The following is a 22,624-nucleotide window of genomic DNA, read 5'->3' on the forward strand; positions in this document are numbered from 1 at the left end:
TAGGAATTCCAGGAGAGGACTAGGTTTGGGTATAGCTGGTGGGGATGGGTAACAATTTGATTTCAAACCCTCTAAGTTTAAAATGCCTATGAGACAGTAAAATAGAGGTGTCAAGTTGACAGCTCTATTATACCAAATTTGAACAGAGAAATCAAACCTGGAGGTAAAAATTTGGGAGTTATGGTTGTCTCAAGCCTTGAAAGAGGTTGAGATTACTTAATATGAAAGCATAGAGAGAGCAGTGAAGGAATGGTAGGGTCAAGCCCCAAGGTGATGGGACATTTGGGTAGGAAAGGGGGAGGGAGATCCTACAAGACTACAGTGAGGTAGGTGGAAATCCTGGGTAGTGTGGTGCCATGATGCCTTGGAGGAGGACGCGTTAAAGGAGGACATGGTCAGCTGTGGCTCTGCTGCAGTGCGACTGAGTTGAGATTATTGAAGTGAATAGTGCAGGATCCTTTTGGAATTCCCCAGTGAACGTGAAACTTTGGAAATCAGAGAATCTCGACTTTAGTACTCTAGATACAGTACAAAGTAGGGTACCTGTAATAGGGGGATTAAATCAATGAATAAAGGAGTGAATAAATGCAAGTTCAGCATAAACTTTGAGATGTTATACATTATTTCTAAAATTTTGATTGGGGGCCATTAAAAAAGGTAGACTTTTCCCAGTATTTGTAATTTGTTGGAGAGAGCCTATTTGAGGACAACACAGGAGAAATGCCAGATCTCTCTCCACCCTCTGACTCATTTAGCCTGGGAGCTTGATTCCTGTCAAAGCGTTAGGTCAGCTGCAACTCTTCCACGTTTCTTGTGAGATATAATGAAGGGAATCTCTGCTGTACCAGATGGAAGATGTGTTTTGCGGTTCCCCCAAATAGGGAGGGATCTTAGCACCCACTAAGATCTGTTCTAAATCTCAGAGTGCGTCATCATACCTGGGGCTCTGAGAATGAAAGCTGGCACCCTCATAACGAAAGAAAAGGACTTCACTGTGTGTATTACATACGAAGTGTGCTTGGTGGCTGGAGGACAAAGACTATATACAGATACCATAGCCACTTCTCGAGAATCAGCATTTGTGGGTAACTGCAGTGGCTGGCAATAGAAGTAAATGGCAGTGGTCTAAGGGATTCCTTTCTGCCCCCACCCTGGTAAACCCACCTTATTAAACATTTCCTTATCGGGCTTTTCTTGTTTACAGGGCTCATCAGTGTCGCTCTCGAGGTCCAACAGTCGTGAGCACTTGGGGAATGGAAGCGAATCTGATAACTGGAGAGACCGAAATGGAATAGGACCCGCGAGTCACAGTGAATTTGCAGCTTCTGTTGGCAGCCCCAAGCGTAAACAAAACAAATCAAGTGAGCCGTGACTTTTAATCATACTTTTAGATTAAATTAGCTTGGAATTTGTTTCTCTGGTTGAGGGTGGTGATGTTCAAGTATAAGCTCTGGCCTTGACGCCTTCAAGTGTTTGCTGTTACTCACATGCCACCACCTCTGTGAAGCCTTCCTTATTTTTCCCAGTGAAGCAGACCAGGTAGTTCTCTGCTTTCACTGCATTGTGTATATTATTTCACTCTAGCATTTGTCACGCCAGAGTGTAATTACATATTTACACATCTGTCTCTTCTTGTAGAATTTGGGCTCCTCAAGCCAGGGATATTATTTATTCATTCAATAAACACTTATTAAGTGCCCACGTGACAGGCATTCTGTTAGGCTGTGCCTTGTTATTTCTTCCTAAATGTCTAACAGTGTCTGATACCTGGTAGTGGCTCAGTAAATGTTTGTTGAAGGAATGTAGGAATGAGTTAAATACACACAAACATCCAGAAAATGTTTTTCCTCATCAGGAAAAGACAGGGATGTAAAAGAGTTAAGTAGAATGTGATCAAATTAGCATCTTGGACAATAGAAGAAAGTCTGCCTAGTGGGTAGCTACTACAAGTTAAAAGCAGAATTTAATTTTCTAATTGACAAGATGTAGCAGAATTGACACAAATAGAAAAAAACTTTGAAGCATAAGGGTCTGGCTTTGAACAAATATGGTTAAGAATCAGCATGACTCCAGTGGGCTGTATAAAAAGGTAAACAGACAAGAATTGATAAAAGTAATTACAAGAAATGCCCCGGATGCCTTGTTGAGGGTTTTTGACAAATTTGGAATTCCGAAACACGTAGCATGGAGTATTTGAAGATTACTCAAAGAAAGGCAATCTAAAGGAGCATAGTAGACACTTAGTAAGTCAGTTGTTACCATCAGTCAAGTTGGCCATGCTGTCAAGAGCCTCAGATTTGAAAAGAGCAGTGTGGTGTTGGTCAAGTGTAAATTAGAAAACACAGTCAATTCCTTCATTCCCAAATGTACTGTCAGTTGTAGACTGGACATTCCCTATTAGTTATGGGCTGGCTCCTCCATCACTGACAGGAGGATGGAGCTGAGAGGCAGGCTGGTGCCAGGTACAGGACTAGGGGTGGAAATGGTCTCCCTTCTGTAGCCCTATTTAAATTAGTTTTGTGCCTCTCTTTTTCTATCTTTATTTCCTTGCCCTTTACTTAATGCTGGATAATTAAAACTGACTGTACAACTTGGCTGTATTGAAGGTCAGGATTAGGGTTAAGGGATTCATTAATAAAAAGAATGATTAAAAAAGCAGTTATTTGGCTTTTGTCAAATGTTGTAAGAGCATAGGGAGTTTAAAAGAGAATATGGAAACTATAAGCAGTTAAAAGAAATGTAAAGAAAGTTATTTCACTAAGAATATTTTATTTTAGCACAGCTGTTCTCAAATTTTATTAGTGTGTTTGCTTAACCCAATATATGTAAAATATTACCATTTAACTGTGTAATCAATGTAAAAAAATTTTATGATATATTTTGAATTCTTTTTTTGTACTAAGTCTTTAAATCTGGTATGTATTTTACTTATAGAACCTTTTTACTTCCCAATAGTCACATGTGGCCAGTGGCTACTACTGTATTGAACAGCACAGTTTTAGATAACCCACCCTTGTCAAGGTTCCCTAGGCATCCCTGTTTACACCAGCTGTTCCAGTATTAATTCTCAGTAACTCTCACTTTTATCCTCAAAAAAAGAAAATTTATCATTTGGATATAAATTACATGGTCAATCTTCCATGTTGTTAAGTCCAGTTTTCACTCCAGTGTGACATCATACTCTGTTCTGCATTAACCTTGACTCAGGATCTCACTGGTCACCCCTCTTCATTCTTTTTTGATGACTCTGGGGCCTTATCTACAGACAGTGGAGTGCTCAGGGCTGAGGGCCTTCAGGGATTGGTCCTGGATCCCTTCCTCTACACATTCTCTCCACAAGAGATAACATATCTATTTTTAAGAGAAAGAAAACCCTTATCAAGAAATTCTTTTGACTTGAGATACATAAAGGACTGCACAATTGAGATGAAAAGAACTTGAGAAAGTGATTAGTGATACCCCAAATTGATGCAGAACAAGATTCTTAGATTTAGCAAATGCATTGGTCACAGAGATTAGATGAATCTGACTGGCTGAGTGTCCTCCTTCCTTCCTGTCCCCGGGAATCCCTTGTGAAGCTGCATGTTTGGTATAAGAGGATAGAATTCGCACTGTACGAGAGCCAGTCCTTGGTCAGGAAGGTAAGAATGGTTACTCAGTTCTGCTGGAATCTCCAAAGCAACTCTTGAAGAGTGTTTAAACTATTTGGCCAAGTACTTGGCATGGCTCATTAGCCCATTATCCAGGGATGCATGCCCATTATCCAGGGCCTCAGAAACACAGGTGATGTGGAGAAATTTTTGCCCACCAAATTGGCCACAAAGGCCAGGAAAAGCTCGGCATTGCTGTCTTAGAATTTTTCTCGAGAAAGATTTGTTTCTGTCATAAATTAGATCCAGGAACTTCACCATCATCTCATCACTTCAAATGTTACTCTTAATTTTGGAAGCGCTCTATTTTTTGAGCTCAATGACCAAATATATTTTTAAAGAGATTTATATGGTACAATATCATAGAATTCCTTTAACCGCAGGTAAGCGCAAGTGTGGATACAGAGAGCCATCCTGCCATCCAAAAGGAGCCTGAACTTAAAGTAACTTTCCTTACCTTTATTGTGTCCTAGGGGTCTCCCTTCCTATTCCTCATTTAATTCACATCCAATCAGTTATAAAGAACAAATGTTTCCAAGTGCTCTGGGAGAATATGATTAATGATTATTAACTACAGAGGCACTGTTGCTGAATTGCTGCCTCCCGAGTGTAACCTTTAAAATGGCAAGAGCCTCTCTAAAAGCAATAACCAGCATTTCCTTAATGAAAAGCTAATGTTTCAGTAAAGGATTGCTGTATTTCTGCAGCTACTGTTCTATTCAGCCCGACAATGAATTTGAAATATTTGAGTGATTAAAACTTTTAATTAAACCTTGTTCTCTCTGGGCATTTACACTTCAAGCCTGTCTCTTGCTTGCCTTTCAGCGGAACACTATCTCAGCAGTAGCAATTACATGGACTGCATTTCTTCGCTGACAGGAAGCAATGGCTGTAACCTGAACAGCTCTTTCAAAGGCTCTGACCTCCCTGAGCTCTTCAGTAAACTGGGCCTGGGCAAATACACAGACGTCTTCCAGCAACAAGAGGTCGGTCATTATTTATTTTTCCCGTGCATCTCAGTTTGGGTTGTGTGTGTGACGACTTCTAGAATGAAATCACTCATTGACCTATGACTGTGCTTTCACTGAGCATTCGTTCAAGTCTCATAGCTTGTTTTTGCTGCTAAGAAAAATGTCATCTCATTTCCTATTTATTTAGTGCAGCTGGTAAACACAGGATAGCAGCAATATAGAAAATGGTGTTCACAAACATACACTTTCAACAGTTTTAACTGAAAGACCTAATTAGTGTATTGATTCATAGAAACGTTTGATTCATAGCTCCCTTATGCTCAGCAACAAGTGTGTATTTAATGATTTCATTCTTTAATGTTATCTTTATTTGTGGCACTTAAAAGAACGGCACCTGAAATAAATATCTGTGGTGCTTTTTAACGCCATCCTCATCATGTCACTGAAGTCTGTTCTCACAGAATATAATGTACTTTTTATACATGTTGATTTATTCATTGACTTACTGTTTGGGTTTTGCCTAAACTGAGGCAGAGCTAAGATGGATTTTGGTCAAGCTGTTGAGCCGTGGCCATTACACACTGCCGTAAAGAGAAGAGCTAGATTCTTTCTAGTACTGCTGTCATGTTACCAGGGCACAGCTAACCCAGTGCAACAGAAAGTCAGAATAGTTCTCTAAATGTATCTGTTTGGTCCATGTTTGATGTTAGTCTGCTCTATTTCATCTTAGAGAATATCTGATTAAGTCAGTAATTCCCAGGTATGTATCAGTAAATGAAGAATCTAGAATTTTTATTAGGCACTTTGCATTATAAACCTAAGGTATTGCCCATAGTTCAATAATTTAAGTTCGATTGCCGAACTTTTTTAACAACAAAAAAAGGTTATTATGTGTGTATTAGATTTCAGAGTATTGATTTTGTTTTCTTTCCCCTACATCTAAATTAGTGTTCATTTAACCAAGGATTTTGTAAGCTGAATAAAATTTCAGCATAAATACGTTAAAGAATTGCATTTATTTAGTCTTTTATATAGTCTTACTGGTTAGGTAAGAGTGGCCGAATGAGAATTTCAAGGGCAGAGGTATTATAACTTGACTACAAACAGGTCTCCAAGTAAGAGATTAGATGTTATTCAGCAATATTCTGAGTTTGTTTTTAATCTCTAGTTGCTGTTTAAAGAAGCATAGAAATAAATTTATTATAGGTACTTATTAGCCAGTTATTTCAAAAAGGAAGAAAATATGAAAAAGAAAAGAAAGTCAGGGTGGCTTTATCTACTATTTAGAGCATTGGTCAGCAGAAGGCAGACCTGCTACCTGATTTTGTAAATGAAGTTTTATTGGTTCCCAACTACACACGTTCACTTACATATTGTCTGGTTGCTTTGGAACTAAAACAGCAGAGTCAGATAGTTGCAACAGAGACAACATGGCTCACAAAACCTAAAATATTTACTTTTTGGCCCTTTCAGATGCCTGAAACAGTCTCTATTAAATAGAATTTCCAAAAACATATCTCTAGACCTATGATAAATTATAAACAAAAAAGTTTTACAAGATCTGGATGTAACTTCTAAATCAGAACAGAACATTTCATCTAATTTGAATGAAAAGTATATTTTACTGTTTACAGATATGTTGAAATTTGGTACTGCTTCCTTCATTTAGGATATTTTCTTTTGAAAGAGGAATAGGATATTTATTAGAATATAGATGTCAACATCAATACGGTTACATAATATACTGATATGTAATAGAAAGAGGAAGAAATAGCTAAGTCATTATTCAATTAAAATTTCCTAAAGCACAGTCTCAGCACTCAGAGGAATCATGGCATACTTCTTGTAAAAGACCCTTAAGTACTAAATATTCTGCATAGCGATCTTTCCAGATCTTATCCTCAAAATATTTTTCCTTGTCTCAGTTTTTAAATTGGGGAAATTATTTTTTAAAACAGCTTAATCGGTATACAAAAAACGACATGTTTAAGTTGCACAATTTGGTCATTTCTGACTTCTGTATACCACAATATTAGAGGAATTCTTTTTTTTTTTTCCAATTAGAGTTGACATTAAATGTTATTTTATATTAGTTTCAGGTGTACAGCCTAGTGACTGTTCATTTATATATAATTTACAAAGTGATCCCCCCCGATTAGTTTAATACCCACCTGGCACTATACATAGTTATTGCAATGTTATCGACGACGATATTCCCTATGCTGTACTGTATATTCCTGTGACTATTTTGTAACCAATTTGTACTTCTTAATCCTTTCACCTTTAACCCCATCCCCCCAGTCTGGCAAACAGTTCTATTTCCATTTTGTTTGTCCGTTTATTTTGTTCTTTAGAGTCCACATAAAAGTGAGATCATACGGCCATAAAAGTTTTTTTAAATGAAATCTTAGCTTTTGTGACAACATGGATGGAACCTAGAGGGTGTTATGCTAAGTGAAATAAGTTATAGAGAAAGACAAATACCATATGATCTCACTTATATGTGGAATCTAAAGGATATTTTCTAATATTCATACGATTTAACAAGAATCCTCTGTTAAGTAACCTTGTGAGATTTATTTTAAACAGGTTGAAGATTTATTTAGCAACTTTACGAGGTATGTCTATACACATTATTACCATAGCTGCCAGTTATTTTATCCCTTTGGTGAGCCCATTGCTTTATATCCACAGTCATATTTAACACCCACAGCAGCCCTACAAGGTACACAATTGTCAACCCTAAATGCACACAGTTAGTAATGGCAGAGTCAGAATCCGAACCCATATTTCTCTGGCTTCAGAGCCCATTGCCTTTCTGTTCTTTTACAGTCTTCAAAGGAAGGGTAGGATCCTTGGGCTACTTCTCTCCAGTTTGTTGCTGATACCAAAGAGAACAATTATACTGTTCCTGGAAATACTCTTGTGTGCCACTTTCAAAGATAGGCTCAGTCAAGTGAGTCATGGGTCTGATGTATCCTGGGAATTCTTCTATCATTCTTAAGTAGAACACAGTGAAAGATACCATCTATGGTATTATTCAGTTTCTTCTTATAGAGATAACCAATTCTCAGAATCCAAAGCTAAGAAATATTTTCTCAGATATGTATTCTTTTATCAGTTTACAAAAATGTGCACTTTGTGTTTCCCTTTTTGCCATGGCTGCCTGGATGCTCAGACCTAAGTTTTTATATCAATTGCAGTAAATCACTGGCTTAGGCTAAGTCTTCTGCTAGAATAATCGCTTTTGTTTCATCACCTTAATTAACTTTTGTCCCATACATTGTGACATTACCATTACCTCTTTTGGAAGTAGGCAGAGCATAATTGATAAAATAAGTGTAATAATGAGTTGAACCTACAATAAGAAAGAAAGTAAATACTTATTATATTGGTTATATATTACTTTTTCACCCACAGATTGATCTTCAGACATTCCTCACTCTCACAGATCAGGATCTGAAGGAGCTGGGAATTACTACTTTTGGTGCCAGGAGGAAAATGCTGCTTGCAATTTCAGGTGAATATAAATACTCATATTCATATTTTGAAATCTGAATAACTTCTGCCATTGGGGCTGGTTCTACCCATTAATCACTTGCTTACTACCATGGCACCTTTGTGGCTGTGGTTTCAGTGTTTTCCCACTAACAGTGTGACAAATGCTGAGACCATCCTTACTCCTTCATCAAGGCATTGCCTGGAACCTTCTGTGACAATGTCATTGCTTAAAACCGATCTCTTCAGAAAGAAATAACCAAAATTGCCCTTTGCATAACATGAGACTGGGGAAACAGTTGAATTCTCCTTTTTGTTGTTGTGTTAGGCAATACTTAATCATCGAATTAGTAATTATTCTAGATTGGCTGTCATGTTTCAAATGCATGTGTCCTTGCATACCAACTGAGATCACTGCACCAGAGGAAAAAAGATGCTCCTTGGTATAGGTAGAGCCTGGCAGTATTACTTGTCTTAATGTTCTTTTTAATTTTTTCCCAAAATTTTAATAGAATCTGTGAGTCACTGAAGGGTGTAGGATCCTGAGAGTAGTCACAGGAAAACAATGTTGTCTGTCTCCCAGACCGCCTTTGTGCATCAGTTGCATATTCTGTGCGTTATCAAATGCTCTATACATATTTACACCCCATTTGAAAGGAATTGAGCCAGATGATGAATTTGGAGTTGGCAAATGAATAACTATGTACTTCAAAAAGATGCTTAGAGAAATAAGAGGAAGAAATTTGAGGGGGCAAAAAAATGGGGTTACTTTTTGAAGACTTCCTGATAAAGTTCATGAATGTCAACTGGATATGCGTACCAGTCTCTCAAAAAAAATAGTGACAAGGGCAGATGCCAAGTGTCAGGTGTGGTGAGAAAATGACTTTGCTTTTTCAGAACACTGAACTTGCAGGCTATGTCTTTATAAGGCCAGCAGTGGCATCCAACTCATGAAAGGCCCTTCCAAACAGCATTCAGTGATCAGATCAGCAATTAAAAAAAATTTAAAACCTCAGTTGCTTTCCATTTTGTTTTAGCAGCAGATTACATCCCCCAGCCATCTCCCCACAGGAAATCTTATCTATAAACGTAATAGCTGAAGCAGATATAAGCAGAGCAGCTCTGAAATAGGGGTGGAAATCCAGCCATAGAGCAGCCTATTAGGCTTCTCTGTGGATACAGTTCTGTGCACATCAGTTGAGAATTTGTCTTCTCCCATGTGCCCAAGCTGCTGCTTAATGGAGCTCCACAGAGCAGATGCTTGCTCTTCTTATAAGATCAGCTTGGTATAGTGCAGAGAACACTATTTAAATAAGGAGATCTGGGCTTTGCTTCTGCCAAGTCATGAGTCCTTGGGTGAGTTTCCAAACCTCTTTTGGTTTTGGTTTCTTAGCCATGAAGGTAGATTGCAATAGATGATCACGTGCGGTTATCTCCTGTTTCTAAAATCTGTGTCCATCCATGTGGTATATCATCAGGCATAATGAAAATAACCTACAGTTTTAATAGTATGTTAGTAGCAGAGTCCTCTTCCTCCCTTTTTTTTTAATATATATATATATATATATTAATATATATATATATATTCTTTAACAGGATAATTTTTCAACTTGTTTACCCTGAAGCTCAGCTTCAGAGGGCTATTTTTAGACCTGATATACTATGTATTTTCATATTCTTTTATTTGAAAATGGAATTTATACGACTTGAAATTTGATTAACTCGCATAATCACCACATCTGTACTGTTAAAATATGTTTGTGGTTCAGCGCATTTTTGCCAGAGAAGTGTATGTTCTAGAACTCCGCAATCCTTTACTAGAGATTCATGGAATGTCAGTGATAGTATAATTAAAATTAAGTTCTTTCTTTGTGCACCAACCCAATTCCAAACTCTGTTAGGCTTCTGGCAATAAGCAGATATCTCAAAATACTTTAACCAGTTTTGATGGATCATTAGGCTCTTTACTTGGAACACATTTGTGGTATATTCCAGGTGGGTTTGGGGAGTAGAGTGGGAAACAGCAGGGATTTTGAATCCCATTTTTAAAAAGTATTTTTTCCAGTCATCTTCAGTGTGTTCTATTCAGGTTATATACTACTTCTGTAGACTGCCTCTCTCCGTGGGGTTCACAGGTCCTTCTTGCTTTTAAAGGGAATTAGAGACTTTGAATAAGATGCCTTATGAATGCTGTGCACAGTGGGAAGTATTTGATTATTTTAAGGATGATTTTACCTTACTTTGTTGAGTGCATTTCTTTGAACCTGGTAAATTGTTTTTTTCTCTGCAAGTAATAAGTTTTTATTGAGAAATCCTTCATCCAAAAGCTTCTTTTTCCAATTCAATTCATCTGATAACAAATACATCCATTTGTAGTCTTAGAACATTGCATTTCTTGATAGGAACAGGAGAGCTGGCCAGCCTTTACTTACATTTGTCTTGTGGTTACATAGTTTGGTTAGGTACAAAGTTTGCTCAAAATTCCTTTTTAAAATGTCATAGATTTTCAACTTGTAATCAGAGTTCTTTCAGGATAAGGTTTTGCTGTTTTTAATCTTGGGCCAGAAGACATTTATTTTAGTATTGTAGGAGGAGATGAGATTTATCCCTAGTAGAGATAGATCAGAGAAAAATTGATTTTTTTAAATCCATATTTTTTGAATTTTTAAAAATTTCTCAATATTTTAAGGAGTAGTTAACTAAATTGTACAGGGACTAAGTGAGAGGAAGTTTAGCATCCTGTTGACAGGCGTCCACCACGGCCTCAGGTAGATCTAACATTTCCCGACCTATTCTTTTAGTTTGTGACTCTGTTCAGATCCGCAACAAGATCCTGAGAGCTGCCAGGATTGTGTGAACCTTGGAATTTCAAAGAAAAAGGTTGGTATTTTCCCAAACTATCCCTTAGGTTTACTGAAAAAAGCAGAAGAAGGAGTTTGCTTTTTAATTTAAAAAACAAAAACTAAAATCTCTTCAGTATGTGATCCTTGATAATCTCTGTAGATTTATCTCTGTGCTTCACATTTGGAAATATATATCTTAGAAATTACATCTTTAGGGAATGGCCACATTCTTTCATGATCATTTTATTCTCTCAAAAATCTAGTTGGTTTGACTTTTCAGAGTAAAGTTTTCAATGCTATTTAAAAAATTGTCTTCAATGGCCCAATTGTTATGTGTGATAGGGGAGAATAGTGTTTGACCTCATTCATTCTTTTCCTTCTCTATAGTATGGAATAGCCTTCTGATTTGTGGGTTATTCCTCCATGAGAAAATGGAGGCCTAAGAAAATCTTTTAACTTGAAGGTGACAAAACTTCTCCAGGCTGTGTACTTAAGAGGATTCATTTATTCTTAACTCTTCTACAATTGCCTTTAAATATATTAAGTTCTGTTTTGATTTCTCTATTTGCTTGGGTTTTTTTTTTAAACAAGAAACATGTGTTCGACTTTTAATAGGAATGTCATGTCTGTTAGGTTTCTGCGGGAACTCGAAGCAATAGCTGCTATAAGCATGCCTGCACGTATCTTCCTTGCTTCTTTAAAGTTTTTAAGCTTAATTTTTCTATTAAAAAAATTCGGTATAGTAAACTATGAACTAAAGCCCTGCTATCTGGCATACATGAAACTACCAATTTCTCAAATTTGTGTTCCCGATGCCTTGAGTTATCTTCTCTGCACAGTGGATGGATCACTGCAGCCCAGGGCATGGGCCTTTGCATCAGGCAGGGTTACAACTTGTCACTTAACAGCTGTGTGGGTAACTTTGTCTATTCTTAAACCTCAGTTTTCTTATCTATAAGATGAAGAATAGTGGACTTAAATCACAATTGTTTTTCTTCTCCTCTAAGACCTAAATGCGAAGAGAGAGATATCTCCACCTGTGCATTGCCCCGGGGGGTGGGGGTGGCAGACACTCATGTTTTGGAAGGCAGTGGGATGAAACGTTTTGGGCATTTGGTCCATCTTCCAGAACTTAGGAGACAAGAGCACTTCTAGCCACGTGGCCCTCTTTGGCCACCTGTGACCCTGCAACCTGAGTCTGTGTTCTCAGTCTCAGCATTATTGTAGCAGGCAACAGCTTGCAGTGCAACTTCAGGATTCAAAAGGGGATTGATTGTATATGTGTGTGGCTAAAAAAGTACTGAGTACTATGCACATATAGGTGCTGAATTACTGCCTCCCAAACCAACTATAGAATCCCTCTACTTGAAAGTGAATGTCTGAAGATATTTGCATTTCAGAGTCTGACTATTCTACTTGTAGGAGTTCACTAGCAAGAGTTACATCAGTTGATTTGTAGATATGTGTTTGGGGCGGGGGCTGGGAATAGAGGAGTAGAAGAGTCATAAACAGGTAGGCTGCTTCAATTAATTTTTTACTTTTCTGGTTAATAATTTTTAGTTGATAAAAGACAAACTAAACAGTGTTTTCTAAGTACTCCGGTTTCTTTAAAATTAAGCATCTTAGACTTTGCCTGGAAATTTAGATTCAAGTATTAGTTGTTTTCAATTGTATTTATTTCCTAAACTGTTGCTATTTTTACTAAACTGATTTTTTATTCAAAGAAACCTCCTGCTAATATGCTTCTTCATAGAGCTCTTTCTACTCAAGGAGCACAGTCATCATGACTTGTGGAGCCTTAGGGCTGTGGCTGAACACTTCCGTGTGCTCCTCTAATAGTCTCGTATTTAGGTGTGGGGTCTGCTTTTCATTTCCGACTTTCATAATTTAATGATTGCTGTGTTTGACATAGATGAGTTCAATAGCTGTAATGATTTTCTGTGTCATTGGTAAATGTCTCTGAAATGACATTTGGGATAGGTCAAACTGTTTAATTTGTATGCCCAGAGTTTAGATGGTTGTGAGAATGACCTATCCCCCAGATAGTTTACAAACTGTAGTAAAACCTATTGGCTGTCCTTGGTTCTCTTGGCTACCAACAGGCTACCAACAGGCTACCTTTATTATTGGACTTCCTAGCATTTCAGAACGTTTAACCATCAATTAAAGGTTTTCCTTTTGCTACCAGACGTCCCCCTGCCAAAAAAGTGTGCCATGTCACCATTTTCTGAGCTCTGCTGCCATGTCCTGTAGACTATAGAACTTCTCCATTCAGCTTCTAACAATTCTCTCTCTCTCTCTCTCTAGAACTAAATAAAAACCGAAGAAAACTTTTTGAACCGCCAAACGCACGCACCTCTTTCCTGGAAGGCGGAGCCAGTGGGCGGCTGCCCCGTCAGTATCACTCGGACATTGCTAGTGTCAGTGGCCGCTGGTAGCAGTACTTTCCAGGTACATACCTGCCAACTCTGTCAGGTTGGACACAGGAGATCTGTGGATGGCCTTCACTGCACACCGTCCTAGGCACTCTGGGTGTCTGGTTATCAGGACCAAAGCATCTATTCACACCTGAATTTTGTGCCAAAAAGGAAGAAGAGAGATGTTCTTCATGTCATCATACAGAATACCACATGTGGTTACTCTTTAAAAAAAATGGTAATTGAACAGAATTTGCAATATGAGGGTAGGGCTTTATTTCTCGTTTTTATTTACCTATATAACATATGCACTGATTTTTTTTTTTACTTAAAATGAAGGATGAATTAACATCTGGGATGCCAGAAAACAGGTTATTGTTCACTTGTTTTGGTATTTGGGGTTTAAAAAAAAATAATCAAAGTGAAATTTCCTGGTACTGCTTTAAAATAATTATTGAGGTCTTTCAGCACTTTACACTTTCTAATTTCTTGTCCTGTGGAAATTCTCTTTCTCTCATTTTTATGTCACCTGGTTTATTGGTACAAATCAGATTTAGTCACATTTTTCTGACTGCTTTACATTTTTGTTTGAAACGGTACTGGATTATTAGTTTTTGTGCAGAATATTCTGTAACTTTGGGAAATGTAAGTGACGCCACTTGGTTCTGGACCAGTTCTCTTCATTTATGTCAGCATCCTAGAAACAATGAACATAGTTCACTGTAACAGGTGCAAAGAAAGATCAAATGGACTTTGCAATATTAACCCTTTGCAGTTATCATATTTAGCTGCTGCCTATATTGCTAAAATGATTTTAATGGTTGTCTGAAAGCAAAGGGCTATTTTTAGTATACTGCCACTAAAGGACATTTATTTATATCAAACTTTTATTTTTAGATATTATAAGCATACAGCACATAACTGATTAAATTGATATCTACTAGAGATTTATGGTAGAGAATGGACGGCATTCAATAACTGGAGCCCTAGATTGTCACTTTATTTAAAAAAGACAAATAATCATCTGACAAGACAGCACTGTTGCCATTAGGAGGAGAAATAGATTACTGTCCTTATCATGTACACATTAGCTGTGCTCCATATGGTAAAAGGATTTTCCTGAAACCATATTTGTCTGCTTGAAGTAGACTTATGTTTGTTGAAAACGGAAGGCTTTTAGTCTCCAGGGTGACAGTTTATAGACAGTTGAAGGAGGGGAAAAAATGACTATTTTTTTAAGTGGCTAGATTCATTTTTACAATCCTATACTGTGAAAGTCCAAGAAATCAGGCAACATTGTTTCCTAGGTCTTTTCAGACATTGTATTGTGGGTTATGAAGGGTTTTCAATTCATGAAGAAAATCACTAAGTGCCTCTCTTTCTTCAAAGCAATATTATTTCCAAGTGTATTAATTTGTTTGAAAACTTTCCCATAGGAAATGTTGTGAATTATCTGTACTGTAATGACTTATTTATGTTCATTATTCAAGATTTTCTACGTGGACATAAACCACTGTTGCATGCTCTCAGCAGAAGGCATTAGATAAGCATACATAACAATCGAGGATTTTTAAAAAATGCAGAATCAGAAATACTTGCCTGACACTTTTCTGTGGCTAAGTCATACTATTATTAGAGAAATTTTGCACACACAAAGATTTTCACTTTAAAAAATTGTATTGGTTACTTTGAAGGCATAGATAATGGACCTGACATAAATTATCAATTATAACAGCTCTAAGGGGATGCCCATTTCTAAACAATCTGCTTAAGGATATAGAATTGTTCCCTTTGCAAGTACGATAGAATCATCCTGCGCACATCACATCATCACGTGGAGCTCTCCACCTTAGGTGGCTGTGTGAACACATGCTCCACCTTCAGCACAGGGTAAAAATTCCAGATTTGTTTCCTGTTCAACAGCTTAAGTCTCTAATTTTATTTCTTTAATAAGACTTTCTCAAAAAAAAAAAAAATCATTTGGAGCTCTTTCCCCAACTCTCTACCATGCATTTGCAACAGGAGGAAGATGGAATGAATTTGCGGTATTAAGTTGGAGATTTTATGAACAGTGCTTTATGCCAAAGAGAAAACTGTCCCAATTAAACTAGATTAAATAGGGTGGCTAAAAATAAAAACACTGGAAATTATTTTTCTCACTTTCTCTTGATGCAATGAAGGGAATATGACACTACAGTACATGGTGTTGTCAGTGTTATATGATGCACAAAATATTTGGATTATTTGAATAAATGGTAGTTTTTGATCAGTCTGTGCCTTAATAGTGACCGATTATCTGTAAATATAGAATAGATACAGATTGTATTTTTGTGTGGATTTTTGTCCTTTTAGTGATTTTTTTTTAAAAAAAATGAGAGATGGAATTAAACATCGAAAATGGGAATTTTTTCTAATCAATTATTATATGAAAAATAAATTTATATAACCCCTTTGTATTGCCCTTGCTAAATGAAATGCCTTTTTAAAAAAATCTTTACACATAAATGCTATGCCTGTCTTTGTTTTTTAAGAAAACTTTTTGCGGGGGGAGGGTGGCCATTGAATATGTACTCTCTGTCCTGTTGTTCTGCATTGACAGTCCTCATTTCTACCAGAAGCTAAGGCACTTTATTTTAGCCAGTGAATCCAGGACTAGTAATCATTGTTTCCATGGCCACCCACAGGTACATACAAAAAGAATAATATTATGGAACAGGTTTTATTGTTCAAATGTATGACCACTTTGACAGCCTCATCCACCTGCAGAGTTCCTTACTGAAGGGAAGCTGGGCTTCTTGACCCAGGGTCCCGTTTCAGAGACTGACCATTATGCTATTACACTGAATGCTCACTGTGCCTAGCTCTGAGATTCTATCTGAACTCATTCTCAAACAGAATAGATACTGTATCACTAATGCTGAGATTTCCCTAAATCTCAAAGAAAACCTAACTTTCCACCCATTTATGCACCCAGAAATATCACTACTAGAATTACCTGTGGCAGTGGTTCTTAAAAATTGTTTCTAGCACAAGTTTTTTCGGTAAGTGAAATCTTACCTGGGAACCCAATATTAAATTATCATCCATTCACTTATTCATTCATTATCTAAATAGTTAATAAGGGCTCAGTAAGTACTAGGACCTGTTCTAGGAACAGCAGCAAATGAAACGTATACTATTGCCCTAAGTGTACATTCGAAATGGAGAAAGGTGCTGCTGTTGAGAGGGACGGGAGGATGGATTATTCCCACCTTTTGCCACAACCTCCATGTGTTTATAGATTCCGAGGAAACTCGAGTGCAATCTAGAAACCCCCGTTTTGGACAAAACATGAAAGTACCCATCTCACAGCAACAGGTCTGTGCTTTCACATGCAAAATCCTCATCTGCCAGCCCTCCTTTTTCTAGGTTTCACATGTTTAATCACAATCTCAAAAGGAATGTATGGCCAAAAGGGTTATGACCCACAGCTTTATTTAAAGTTATATTATAACTACATGACCCATCCCTTCTTAGATATGACTCCAAGTGACTGCAGTGTTTGTAAATCAGGTTTAGCTTGAAAAAACACGAGTTTCCTACCACTGAGGATATTCCAAGAGTGCAGTAATAGAGTGATGTAGGTTATTCCTACATCCAGTGATGTAGGAATAACCTACATCACTCTATTACTGCATTCCTATCTTCATTCCTCCTTACAAAAACAACTACCGTGGACAAAACACCACAGAGAATCATAGAACATGGGAGTGAGGCTGAAGTAAACCCCTGTATCACAGAGACCAAGACAGACTGCAGTAGAAAGGTAAGAGGAATGGCTCCATCCTAACGGCATTGCTCCTCCCCCAGGCTGGTACAGCACCACAGAAAGGTGTTCCCTGAACCTACAGTTCCTCCAGTGGGAAAAGAGAGCCCAGGGCAGACATCCAGCTCCCTCAGCAATGTGTGGGAGCTCCTACTTTGGTTTTACCCCTGGGATTGCAGAGGAATCTGGTGGAAAAGGGGAGGAGGGGCTTCCAACAGTGAGCACTTGGATCTTGGCAGACAGATCTCCCTTCCACAGAAGCCAAGTAGTAGCCCTAACCAGTGGCTTTGCTCACCTGCAGACCAAGTCAGTGGTGCAGTCTCCCCAGGGAGCTCAGCAGCATGCACATCTGCCTGATGCAGGTCCTCCAGTGAGTTTTGCAGGCCCTGGAGCCTGGTATGCCAATGTCCAGGCAGAAGGGCTGGGTCATAGCCTTACCCTTTGCAGAATATAACTTCCTTTCCCTCCTGACCAAAAAATATGTTGGGGAAAATTTGGGAGGTAGCTGAAGTAGGCCCTCCCAGTCCTGCCCAGGCAGAAGCATATCCCTACGCCCTATCCATCAGGAAGGGCTTGCTGGAACCCAGGAGCTGCTTCATAACTCAGAAATGCTCAAGCCAAGATATGGGAAGGCAGAGATGACTGTCCCTGGAGCAAAGCTAGTGATCTTGTCCAGCCAAGGAACTAATGGAGCATGGGTGGACTTGAGTCAAGTACCAAACAAAGAACCTTAGTGGTGGTGGAGCTGCTTCTCCTGATGCATGGGGCAGGGAAACTGATTCATAGTCCCGTTCATTGCTGAATATGGCTGTCAGCCAGTTCAGCTGGGGTACCTTACCAGAGCACATAAGAAGCTGCATAGACCCTCCAATGGCCATGCTTACAGTGGTCTTGAAGAGAGTACATAGGCTGTGGCTTTCCTTATCTGCAGAACTAAAGCAGTGGCCTCACCTAACCAGGATACACTCTTACCAAATTTGGATCCCCAAACAATAAGTCATGCAGGGCCTGAGTTCCATCCTACTGCCCTGCCAAGGTAGGAAAGCTGATTCAAAGCCCCAACTACTGAGGCTCATACCCAGTCCTGACCATCTAGTAAGCCTGACCAGAGAACCCAGGCAACTTCAGAGCCCTTCCTGCAGCCTTGCATGGGCAGGAAGCCAAGCCAGTAGTCATATCCAACTGTTCTTAGCTAGTGGCAACCCGCACACACCCCGCCCCCGCTGCCCCCCGCCTCTGCCACACACACACCCTGACATCAGAGCTGGAACAGTTGTCTAAAAATAGACTCTAATAGGAGACCCCACCTGCCCAGGGACATTGTCAGTGGACACATCTAGAAACTCAAACTGATCTGAGTAGTGAAGGACTGTCTCTGCCATAGTGAACCTGCAAACTCTGGAAGAGGAAATGACTTAGTCAAATGTGCAGATGCTATATAAGAAATCAGATCATGAAACATCGGATAAATATGACACCCAAAGGAAACTAATAACTGACTCTAATGAAATGGAGATCTATGAACTGTCAGGCAAAGAATTCAGAATAATCCTCATAAAGAATTTGAGTGAACTACAAGAATACACAGACTGACACTAAACAAAATAGGAAAACTGCATGAACAAAACAAATTTGACAAAGGAATAGAAACCATCAAAAAAAAAAATACTGAAATCTTAGAACTGAAAAATAACTGAACTGAGGAATTCAATAGAGAAGTGTAGAAGCAGACTCAACCATGCAGGAGAGTCAGTGACCAGGAAGATAGGATTTATGGGATATAATGAAAAGAAACAACATTTGTATTATGGAGAAGAAAAAGATAAAAGGTACAGGAAGTACATTTAAAGCAATAATGGCTGAAGATTTCCCAAACTTGGGGAGAGAAATAGACTTCCAAATCCAAGAGGACCAAAAAAAATCCTTAAGAGGTTGAACTCAAATAGTGTTAAACCAAGACACATTATAATTAAATCATCAACAGTCAAAGACAAAGAAATCATTGTAAAAGCAGCAAGAGAAGAGAGAAGTTGCATTCAAGGGAACCCTCATAAGACTATTGGTGTATTTCTCATCAGAAAGCCTTCAGGCCAGAAGAGAATTGGATGACATATTCTAAATATTGAAAGAAGAAATCTGTCAACAAAGAACTCTATTCCTGGTGAAGCTGTTCTTAAGAAATGGAGGGATACTTTCCTGACCCAACAAAAGCTAAAGGAATTCATCATTACTAGAACTGCCTTGCGAGAAATGCTAAAGGGAGTTCATTGAGTGGAAATAAAAGGATGCTAATTAACATCATAAAAACGTATGGTAGTGTAAAATGCACTGATAATGGTAAATATGTAGTCAGACTTAGTCTGTAATAGTGGTCTTTAATTCACTTACTAATCTAATAGTTAAAAAACAAATGTCATAACTATAATAATCTTATTAGTTATACAATATAAAAATATGTAAATCATAACATCAGTAACTTAAAATGTGAGGGGGAAAGTAAAAGTGTAAAGCTTAGGAATTCTATTGAAGTTATTAGTTTAAAATAGGGTGTTATGATTTTAAGATATTTCATGTATTACCTCATGAAAAACCTGTAGTAATTACACAAAAGAACATAATAAAGTCAAAGCATACTGATACAACAGCCCATGGAAACACATACACACACAAAAAGAGAACAGGGTAAGAAACAAGGAACAATAGATCTATAGAACAACCGGGAAACAAATTTTAAAAAATGATAACTGTCATTACTTATCAATAATTACTTTTTTTTTTTTTGGTATAAACAATGAACATTTGTTTTTCACAGTTCTGGAGACTGGAAGCCCAAAACTAGGGTGCCAACATGATCAGGTTCTGGTGAGAATCCTCTCCCTGGCTTGTAAGCAGCTGCCTTCTCACTGTGTCTCCACACAGCCAAGAGAGAGATCATCTCTCTCATGTCTCTGCCTATAAGGACCAATAATTACTTTAAATATAAATGATCCAGTGATATACTGACTACAAGAAACTAACTTTATCCTTAAAAGCACACAGACTGAGAGTAAAGGGGTAGAAAAAGATATTTCAGCAAATGTTAACCCCCCAAAATGCCGGGATAGCTATACTTATCTGATAGACTTTAAAAATGCTAAAAAGAGACAAAGGTTTATTTAATGATAAAGAGTTCTGTGCATCAAGAGGATAAAACAATTGTAAATACTTATGTGCCCAAGTCAGAGCACCACAATATAAAAGAAAAAACAGAAGAAATAGCTATTCAATAATAGTTGGGAACAATGAAACTAACAAAAGATATACATAACATTCTACCTAACAGCAGCAGAATATACATTCTTCTCAAGTGTGCATGGAACATTTTCTAGGATAGACCTTATGTTAGGCCACAAAACAAGATGTAACAGATTCAAGATGATTAAAATCATACCAGGTATCTTCTCTGACCACAATTGTATGAAACTAAAAATTAATATGATGATGAAAACTGGAAAATTCACAAACATGTGAAAATTAAACAACATTCTCCTGAATAAAAAATGGATCAAAGAAGAAATTAAAAGAGAAATTTAAAACTATCTTGAAACAAAAATGGATTCAAAAATTTATGGAATAGAGCAAAAGCAGTTCTAAGAGGGACATTCATAGCAATAAATGCCTATGTTAAGAAGCAAGAAAGATCTTAAATAACCTAAGTTTATGCTTTAGAAAAGAAAGAACGAACTGAGCTCAATGTTTTTAGGAGAAAGAAAATAATAAAGATTATAGCAGAAATAAATGAAAAAGAGAACAGGGAAACAACAGAAAATACTACCAAACTAAGAGTTAGTTCTTTATAAAGATGAAAAACATTGACAAACCTTTAGCTAGATGAACCAAGAAAGCAGAATCCAAATCAGCACATTTTTAAATGAAAAAGGAGTCATTACAACTGAAACCACAGAAATACAAAGCATCATAAGAGACCACTATGAACTACTGTATGCTAACAAACTGGACAGCCTTGAAGAAATGTAAAAATTCTTAGAAATATACAAATGACCAAGACTGAAACAAAAATAAAAAGTCTGACTAGCCCAGTTACTACCTAGGAGAATAAATCTGTAATCTCCCAATGAAGAAAAGTCCAGGATCAGATGGCTTTAATTGTGAATTCTACTAAACATTTAAAGGAAAATTAATACCAATACTTCTTAAACTCTTTCAGAAAATTGAAGAGTAGGGAACACTCTCGAACTCATTTTATGAGGCCAGCATTATCCTGATACCAAAGCCAGAAAAAGACACTACCAGAAAAGAAAACTACAGACCAATATCCTTGAGTATAGATGCAAAAATTCTCAACAAGATACAGCAAATCGAATTCAGCAACAAATTAAAAGGACTATTCACTATAATCAACTGAGATTTATACCCGAGATGCAGGATGGTCAGCATAAACAAGTCAGTGTGATATATCACATTAATAGAAAAAGTCATACAATCATCTCACTTGAAGCAGAAAAAGCATTTGACCTAATTCAACACTTTTCATGATGAAAACACTTAAAAAATTAGGTATATAAGGAACATACCTCAACACAATAAAGGCCATATGTAAGAATCTTAAAGTTAACATCATACTCAACTGTGAAAGGTTGAAAGCTTTTTCTCTATGATGAGGAACAAGACAAGGACACTGATTCTCATAATTCCTATTCATCATAGTAGTGGAAGTTATTGCCAGAACAACCTGGCAAGACATAAAAGGCATGAGAGTTGGAAAGGAAGAAGTAAAACTGTCTTTATTTGCATATCACATTATTTTATGAAAAATTCTAAAGACTCTGCCAGAAAGAACTGTTAGGTTTAAGCAATGAATTCAGTAACATTGCAGGAAACAAAAATAACATGCAAATATCAGTAACATTTCTATACACTAATAACAAATTATCTGAAATAGAAAATCGTATTTACAACAGTATCAAAAACTATAAAATATTTAGGAATAAAGTTAACCAAGGAGGTGAAACACCTTTACTCTGAAAACTACCAAAAAAAAAACCAAACAAACAAAGAAAACCCAACTCTGACGAAAGAAGTCAAAGATACAAATAAAATGTAACTCATATTCAAGGACTGGAAGAATTAATATTGTTAAAAATGTTAATACTATGAAAGCCATCTATAGATTCAATGCAATCTTTAACATTTCCATCGTATTTTTTTCAGTAGAAAAAACAATCATCGTATTTACATGGAACCACAAAAGACCCCAATAACCAAAGCAATCCTGAGAGAGAAGAACAAAGTAGGAGGCATCACACTTCATGATTCCAAGCTATATTATAAAACTATTGCAATTAAAATAGTATGGTACTGGCATAAAAAGAGACAAAAAGATTAGTGGAACAGAATTGTGAGCCCAGAATCGACCCAAGCATATGTAGTCAACTAATAT

General features: G+C 37.3%; 1 protein-coding gene across 7 annotated transcripts in view; it reads left to right on the plus strand.

The window, feature by feature from the left end:
* Positions 1-15,835, plus strand: part of BICC1 (BicC family RNA binding protein 1) — a 255,262-nt gene extending 239,427 nt beyond the window's left edge. For 4 of the 7 annotated variants that reach the window (XM_023531912.1, XM_023531910.1, XM_023531918.1 and 1 more), the window contains 4 exons: positions 1,205-1,361; positions 4,476-4,636; positions 8,042-8,141; positions 13,270-15,835. In XM_023531912.1, the coding sequence (XP_023387680.1) occupies positions 1,205-1,361; positions 4,476-4,636; positions 8,042-8,141; positions 13,270-13,400 (549 nt within the window). In that variant the 3' untranslated portion in view covers positions 13,401-15,835. Of the gene's footprint in view, positions 1-1,204; positions 1,362-4,033; positions 4,102-4,475; positions 4,637-8,041; positions 8,142-10,920; positions 11,000-13,269 lie in introns of those variants that run through there. The other 3 variants (XM_023531915.1, XM_011362178.2, XM_023531924.1) reach the window with 2 other exon arrangements.
* Positions 15,836-22,624: the final 6,789 nt, after the last annotated feature.

Source organism: Pteropus vampyrus, unplaced genomic scaffold (assembly GCF_000151845.1).
Source record: "Pteropus vampyrus isolate Shadow unplaced genomic scaffold, Pvam_2.0 Scaffold3, whole genome shotgun sequence".
NCBI lineage: Eukaryota > Metazoa > Chordata > Mammalia > Chiroptera > Pteropodidae > Pteropus > Pteropus vampyrus.